Below are 8,406 nucleotides of genomic sequence, written 5' to 3'. Positions count from 1 at the left end.
CCTAACTGTGAAACACATACCCCACTCTGACCAATGTCTGCGGCTGAACCAGGCTGTTTACAACCTCAGTGATCTATTTAAACCTGAGCTGAGTTCAACTCTATATTCCCTACATCACCAATCCTGCCCACTACCACCTCGGTAATGTCACCCATCTCCACCTCTGCCTCAGCCCACCTGCTGCATAACCCCTCATCCGTGCCTTTGTTAAATCCACACTTGCCTATTCCAATTCTATCCTGCGATCCCTCCCAGTTACAAACCTCCATAAACCACAGCCCATCCAGAGCTCAGCTGCCAGTATCCTAATTCACACTAAATCCCAATCTCCCATTACCCCTATGATCACCGATCTAGATTCGCTCCCTGTCTGGCAGTATCTTAATTTCAATATTCTCATTCTTGTGTTTGAATTTCTCAATGGCTTCACCCCTCCAGTGCATTTGTCCAGTTATCATTTTCCAGCAAATCTTTTGCCTTCAGGTTCATTTCCATTTCCACATTTAAAGTGAATTTCCTTCCCTCAGTATCTCTCCCTGGCCGTGATTTTCCGTTCCACAGCACCACTGTTACTTACACTATGGACGCCAGGATCCGGAAAAGGGTGCGAGCTGAGCTGCCAGCCCCCTCTAGCGCGGCTGAGCATTGTGTGCACTAGTAGCATGCGGAGTTGTGGAATAACACGTCAAATTGCTTCCAGTAGCTATGATAAGCGTCTCTGAAGCTTGGTCTGTGCATATCCACTGCTCGACTCTGTTAGTCACTCTCGGCTGAACATACACTCAGCAGCACGAGGATCCCCCTCTAGTGTTATTTAAAAGGACCAGGCATCCAATTTACAGGTGAGGAGCTTTTGACTTATTTTTGCTATTGTAAGGTTAGTGGAGGTGCTGTGGATGATTTCTGGAGGTTGTGCTGTGAGCTGCTTCAGATATTCAGGTAGGACAGAGAATTGATGACCCAAACCTGGGCGAGCTATGGGGACTGTAGTTCAGTATGTCTCAGTCTGTAACATAACCACCAAATGGAGCAGAGGCTGCAGGGAGGTGAAGCTCTGTAAAAATGGAGGAGGAGGGGCTCTGCCCTATCCACCCCGTGTTTTCCAGGAGCACTTCTCCTATCTACATCTAACCCAAGAGCAGTGTGTGAGAGGACCCTGTTTCAATATGGAGGTGGTCACAGATCTGTGTCACCGCCTGCAACACGACCTGGAACCTCACACCATTGTCAGCACGGAGCTGTCATTGGCCGTTAAGGTCGCAGTTTCATTGAACTTCGAAGGATCTGGATCTTTCCAGGCAGGAACAGAAGACATATTCAACATAGAGTCACAGAGAGTGATAGAGTAATAGAGTACATTACGGCACGGAAGAAGGCTATTCATCCCATCAGGTGCATGATGGCTCTCCATGGAACAATATAATCAGTCCCAGTCCCCCGCTCAAAGCACGTAGTAAATCAATGTCCTTCAAGAGCCCATCAACTTTCTTTTGAAATCTTTGAGTGACTCTGCTTCCACCACACTTGTGGGCAGTGAATTCCAGATCACAAACACCCACTGCATTAAACAAAAAATGGCCCTTCTCATATTCCCCCTGCATCTCTTGCCCAAAACCTTCAGTCTGTGTCCCCGAGTCCTTCTTTCATCACTTGATAGGAACATACTTTCCTTGTTTAAATCGTCTAGGCCTGGCAGAATGTTGTACCCGATCATTGTAGCCAAAATCCTCCATCATTGGAGACATTCTACTCAATCTCCTCTGCAGTATTGCGAAGACCTTCTCATTCTTTCTGAAGTGTGGTGACCAGAATTTGACTCAATACTCCAGCTGAGACCTAACTAGTGATTTTTAAACGTTCATCATAATTTCACTGTTTTTGTACTCAACACTACTATTTACGTAATCCAAGTTTTTATGTGTTTCATTAACCACTCTTTCGATATGCCCTTCCACATTTAAAGATCGCTACACATGCACCCACAGGTCTCTCTGTTCCTGCACACTGTTTATAACTGTACTATTAAGTCCATAGCGCTTTCCTATCCATTCTGTCAAAATGCATCATCTCACACTTGACTCACACTTCCATCTGTCAGATGTCTTCCCATTCTGCTCACCAATCTATGTCCTGTTGCAGGTGGTTCACAACATGTTCACTGCTTGCCACAGCTCCAGGTTTGGTATCAGAGACAGGTTTTGAAATCTTACTTTGTATTCCAAGATTCAAGTCATTTAGACAGAGCAAAATAAAACAGTGGCCGTAGCACTGATCCTTGAGGAACACACACTGCCTAAAATCCTCCAGTCTGAAAAACAGCCAATTGCTATGACACACTGTTTTCTCTGCATAATTCATGTTTTTATCTAATTAGACACTGACCTTCCCATTCCATGAGACTCAATTTTGGGAACTGACCATTTATGTGGTGCTTTATTAAACAAATTATTTACACCAATATAGGGAACATCCATCACATTCCCTTCATCAACCTTCTCTGTTACACCACAGAAAAGTTAATTAGATTTGTGAAGCATGGCCTTCCTTTTGTAAATCCATGCCGGCAATCCTTAATTAACCCAAACCTCTTCAAGCGTGTGTTGATTTTTCCACTGATTATTGTTTCTAAAACCTAACTCACCGCTCATGTTAAACTAACTGACCAGTAGTTGCGAGGCCTGTGTGTTGTCCATTGATAATTCTAGGAGGTGAGGGTGGCCATCTGTGTGATCATTGTTTCCCTCAGTGGGGAGAAGCAGGATGAGAGGTCACGTGGCTTTGTCAGGATAGCCCGATTCCTGATGACGTTGGTGGTTCTGCACGGACCTCTTGTTAACAGGGAGAGGTACAGGAACTGAAAGGACTCTTACTCCATTAATGTACAGTCATGTCCGAGCATGCCAGTACATTATGTTGGTGAATGTCCACTATCCTGGTAGCAGCCACCATGCCTTCATTCTGAAGAAGTCACGGTCCCACCATCTTCAGGAGTCAACGGCGAACAAGAATGTCACTCCTCAGAGACAATGGCTACTCCCTCTTTACATGGCTTATGATTCTCCCCCAAGAAGCAACCACCACCATTACCGCCACCAACCAACCACATGAAAATAACCCGTGTATAACGTGAGTAATGGAGTCACCAGGAATATCGTGGAACAGACCATCGATGTGATGAAGCAATGTTTCCGATCTCTGAACTTCTCAGGGAAAGCCCTCCATTACACACTGATGCAGGTGTCCAGGTCCATGGAGTTCTGCATCACCCGTCATATCATCAACATCATGAGGACATAGGCATTGCCATGAGGAATCCAGAGGCCACCTCAAGGGGAGGAGGAGGAGGCAGGGAGGATATTTCCTAGATGCCTTCGACCCGGACAGGCTGTCGGCAAGTGTCTGCTAAAATGTATGATGTCACAGGACAACTTCCCTTTACCAGCATGGATCCCCCATTCTCCAGCATTACACCGATCTGAGATGCCCCATCACAGCGTCCCCTTGGTTACCATTCTGCAATACAAAAACACCAACAAATACCTTTTCATTAACATTCTTATCCAACAATGCATCCAATTATGCAAACAAAATTGAACCATTCACCTTAATGTATACCCTTCGTGCCTCTTATGTGGGTTCCCTCGACTTGCCTAGTGCTCCAACACAGTACTTCCCCAGTGGCTGTAGCTTGACTGGTGGAAGGCTGCTGACTTTCACTAGGACAGAGTGCAGATGCCTTGCAGGACGTCCTCGAGCAGTTCTCGGTCTTGAGGGCTAGTATTCGGACTACACCACCTCGACATGAGCAGCGGCAGCCTGGGCTGACTGATGTCTAACAGTAAGGACATTGGTGGAGTGGCAGTTAAGAGGGAACAAATACTGTCATCCTGAGGGACGACAACAGGTCCGTGCTCCACGGAGACACTGCCAGTCCCACGGGGCGAGAACTCAGCAATCCTAGCAATTTACTGAATCACAGATTGCTGGACTGCTGTGAGAGCCTGCAAACCCCTTTGAGCACTGAGATCCACAGCCATGATGGCAGCAGTATGATCTTGCATGGCAGCAAGTAGGGATCTCACGGCCTCCGTCTGAGCTTCCACTGCAGCACTGATACGTTGGGTGTCTGCTGTCTGTGCTGCAGTGGAAGCAGAGACAATGGCCACCAGGCACTGTAGGACGGCTGGCTCGGCTAGTGCTGTCATGAGTGAGTGACTACTTACTGAGGGAAAGAATGGGCTTCAAGCTTTGTGCAATGTCCTGTGCATGTTGCAGCCGGATGCTTCCATGTTCCTTGCCAGTGACAACAGACTGTCTGACAGACCTATCAATGGACAAATTATCTCAGTGGACATGTCCATCAGCGTTCTCTTGTATGCTGCTCCAACAATGCTCACATCTGAGTCCTGTGTATGAAAACTCGTTTGGGACCTCGCCCTGGTGAGTTGAAACATGAACTGTCCTCTCCCCCTGGCCTGGCTGCAGCTCACTTCTTCTCGGTGACTCATCACGTGCAGATTCCGATTCTATACCATGCTGTAAGGTACACGCAGTGTAAGCACTTGATCTTGTGACTGTGACGTTCAGACCAAGTGATGGGGCTTCACCATCAATGCTGTGCTGCTCTCTCTTTCTCTCTCTGTCTACTCGAGCTGCTGTGACTGGGAAGCTGGCTGTTTTGGGTTATAATTGGAAAGTATAGAAGCAGAAGGGGAGGGTTGGGCTGATGGATTGTGGGCGGGATGGAAAGCAGGAGGTCCATGGGCCCACCATTTACAGATTGTACAGAATCTCAGACAATAGTATAAGGGGAAGGTGGGAGTTAAGAAGGGTCATAAGGCAGGAACATAAAGTCAGCCAGTATGCTCTCGGTGATGCTGGATGCCACGGGCTCTGTCGCAGCCGCTTTCATGATTTTGTGTACCATCTCCTCCCTCAGGCCCAGGGGATGAAGGTATATCTGGCTCCCAGCAGTTCACTACTGTGCCCTGTGATTATAGGCCTCCTTGTCCTGCAGCAGAGAGGGCAGAACCTGTCCGTAATTGTTTTTCACTGTCTTTGGGTGATGTGCCCGACATAGATGAGTAGTTGGAGGCATATGAAGGCACCCTTACCAGGGGTACGGGGTTCGAGCGATCCTCATGCTGCCAGGCCTGGCGCTGGCTGGAAATGGCCCCTGCTCACTGACTGGGCGTGACTAACCCGCCACACAACCCAGGGGTACAATTCTCCAATGATGGGTCTGGTCCCAGGCCTGCTGTAGTTCTGGCCGTGGCCCCCACTTCCTTACTTGCCACAGTTACATTGCCTAGCAATGGTCTGCAGCAATGGTCCTGCTCAACGGGAACACTGGCAGTGGCCGCAGTCCCGGAACGATCCCAGCTATACTGACAACGTATCTGGGGTCCGACCTCCAGTTAAGGTACTGCTCCCAGGCCTGGTGCAGTTCCAGCAGTAGCACCTGGACTCTGACTGAGCTTGGCCACAACCCGCTACACTTAACTTGTGTCCAATCTGCAGTAATGGTCCTTGTGCCAGGCCTGATGTGATACATGCAGTAGCCCCATTGCTTGACAGAAACTGGCGACCCCACCACAATGACCTGTGGTCTGGGTCTCCAATGTTGATCTTTGACCCAGGACCAACAAGGCCCCCTGCTTCATGACTGGCCCCGATGTCCTCGACACATTTACGGGAGATCCAGGGCTCCTGCAATGAGACTGCTTCCAAGCCTGGTGCCTCAGAAGCATTTGGATCCGGTCACTCATGGGCCGCAACTCCCCCGCCACACTCACCTGAGGTGTGGGGCTCTAGCAAAGCTTCTCGCATAAATTGCAGCGATGGTCCATGTCCCAGAATAGGAGTAGTTCTGTCACGGGCCCAGCTCCTTGACTGGCCCCGATGACATCAAAACTCTTAGCTTGGGTGCATGGTCTCCAGTAATGGTCCTGGTCCCAGGCCTGGTTTATTACTGGTAGTGTCCCCTGCTAGCTGACTGGTCCTCCTGCCCTTTCCATACTTACCTGGGATCAGGATTGCAGCGAACGTCAAGGTCCCAGGCCTGATATATGAGCGGCTATGTCCTTCACTAGCTTACTGGCCCTTGTGTCCTTGTTACAGTTACCTGGTGTTGGGAGCTCAAGCAATAGTCCCACACCCAGGCCTGGTCTGGTACTCATAATTCCACTGCTCCCAGTCGTTTTGCCGATACTCAGCTGCTGGCCCCCTGATTGTTCAGCAGTTTTTGAAGGCTGGATCATTATCTTTAAAGGGACGTGGACCACGATACCGGTCAGGTAATTTCCCGAGCGCCACTGATTTGCGCCGGGTGTCGGCTGCAATTTGTCAAGACAGGGAACCCTTTATATTTTCAGCCCGCCATCCAGACCCCCGCTGTTTCTACTAAATTCAACTCCCTGGCTCCAGCAGAAATCCCTGTCAACACCACCATAATTAGTTACAAATTGAATGTGTTAACAAATGTACAAATGTCACCCCAAACTGCTTTAAACTGTAGGTTTTACTCCCAACCTGATGTATCATTTCCTGATAGTTCCACTTGCTAACAGTTAACTTAGTGACTGAGGTTATTCTTTCCATTATTTTTTGAGTGGATGCATTTCCAAATTTTGCTTTGAAATAATTGAGTTCCTGTAACAGGTGAGGGACTCTCTCAGTCAATCCAACATTTAACTTTCTTTGCAAGAGAAAAGTGTTGCAGATGTTGCAAACTGAAAGAAAGAAACAGAAAATGATGAAATTATTCAGCAGGTCCGCAGCATCTGTGAAGAGAGAAAGAGAGTTAATGTTTCAGGTTGGTGACTCATCGTCAGATATGGAAGTGCTCCGAAATTGAACAGATTTTAAACCAGGCAGGGAAAGGAGGAAAGGGAAGGAATATGATCAACATTGAGTTTAACAATTTCAATATCATCCTTTTGTCGTTTAATCTCTCCTGACTTCACAAACCGGTCTGTTTGTTCTTTCAGATCCAACCATTTCCGCACATCACTGGATACAGGAACACATTTGTAAATCTCAATACGTCCTCAATCAAACTGGCAACTTTGCTCCTAACCTAATGTATATTTTTTTCTGTTTGTATCCGTTCTTCACAGTTAACTTGCTGACGATTGGGATTCTGTCTCGGGGAAAGTGCGGTCTCTCCAAATGTGTCACTCGCTACCTGGTGGCCATGTCAGCGGCAGATCTACTGGTCATTATCCTGGACCTGATATTGAGGCACATTCCTATTGTTTATAAGGAACAGTTTCAGATCCTGCAGTCCATTCCCGTGTGTAATATCCACGCTGTCCTGCTTTACGCAGCCACAGACTGTTCTGTCTGGTTCACCGTCACTTTCACCTTTGATCGATTTGTGGCCATTTGTTACCAGAAGCTGAAAAGTAAATACTGCAGCGAGAAAACGGCGGCTGTGGTTCTGGTAACAGTGACGATGCTGAGCTGTTTAAAGAACATCACCTGGTATTTTATGTTAACTGGTCAGTATTGGCTGTGGAACGAGCCCTGGTTTTGTTCTGCAACAGCCAATGTTCGGTATTCTGTGGTCTGGGCAACAGTCGAGTTTCTCCATCAAATTCTAACTCCGATTCTTCCATTTGTGGTGATTCTGCTTCTCAATGCTCTCACAGTCAGATACATTTTACTGAGCAGCAGAGGACGCAAGAGATTTCGGGCTCACAGCAATGGGGATAGTCGCAGAGACCCAGAAATGGAGAGCCGAAGAAAGTCCATCATTTTACTGTTAGTGATCTCGGCCAATTTCATCCTGCTATGGGCAGTGTTAATGGTATATTCGATTTGGGGCCGATTCTATGACTTAGGCGATCGATCTGTTTATTTGCATGCTTATCTGAAGGAAGTGGGCTTCATGCTGCAGCTCCTGAGTTGCTGCACAAATACTGCAATTTACGCCATTACCCAGACTCAGTTTAGAGAGCAGTTGAAGACTGTCCTGAAATATCTCTTTACTCCAGTTGTTAAATTCACTTAATGATGGCAGCAACTGAACAACTGACTATTTCCAGTAGTTTGGGGGCGGGCTTCCCGCTTTGGGGACCGAGTGGGGCGGGGCCTTTATGGTGACAGAATGTGGCGAGGCCTGTTTCCGATGGTGAAGGAATGCTGGGGGAGAGATTTGTTCCCAATGCTGGCGGGGTGGGGGGGGGGCGTGTGGTGGGGACAAGGGTACGGCACCTGTTCTCCATGGTGACAGCAGTGTGGTTGCTGGGCCTGTTCCCCAGGATGCGAGGAGTGGAAGCGGGGCCTGATGCCCGTGGTGTGAGGCGTAGTGGTGTGGCCTTCTCCCGTGGTGATGCGGGTGTGGGGCGCGGGACCTGCTCCCATGGTACCGAGCTAGGGTGGGGGCGGGGCCTGTTCCAATGT

At 48.3% G+C, this 8,406-nt stretch overlaps 1 protein-coding gene across 1 annotated transcript; it reads left to right on the top strand.

The window, feature by feature from the left end:
• Positions 1-7,081: 7,081 nt before the first annotated feature.
• LOC137361863 (probable G-protein coupled receptor 139) lies at positions 7,082-8,014 on the top strand. Its single transcript, XM_068026466.1, has one exon. The coding sequence runs from the start codon at positions 7,082-7,084 to the stop codon at positions 8,012-8,014; it is 933 nt and encodes a 310-aa protein (XP_067882567.1).
• Positions 8,015-8,406: the final 392 nt, after the last annotated feature.

The sequence above is a fragment of the Heterodontus francisci genome, unplaced genomic scaffold (genome assembly GCF_036365525.1).
Source record: "Heterodontus francisci isolate sHetFra1 unplaced genomic scaffold, sHetFra1.hap1 HAP1_SCAFFOLD_101_1, whole genome shotgun sequence".
NCBI lineage: Eukaryota > Metazoa > Chordata > Chondrichthyes > Heterodontiformes > Heterodontidae > Heterodontus > Heterodontus francisci.
Note: the sequence above shows the minus strand (reverse complement) of the source record. Positions and strands in the feature narration are given on the sequence as shown.

Coding starts and splice junctions, on each gene's coding strand:
- LOC137361863 (XM_068026466.1), top strand. CDS start 7,082: ATGTATATTTTTTTCTGTTTGTATCCGTTCTTCACAGTTAACTTGCTG.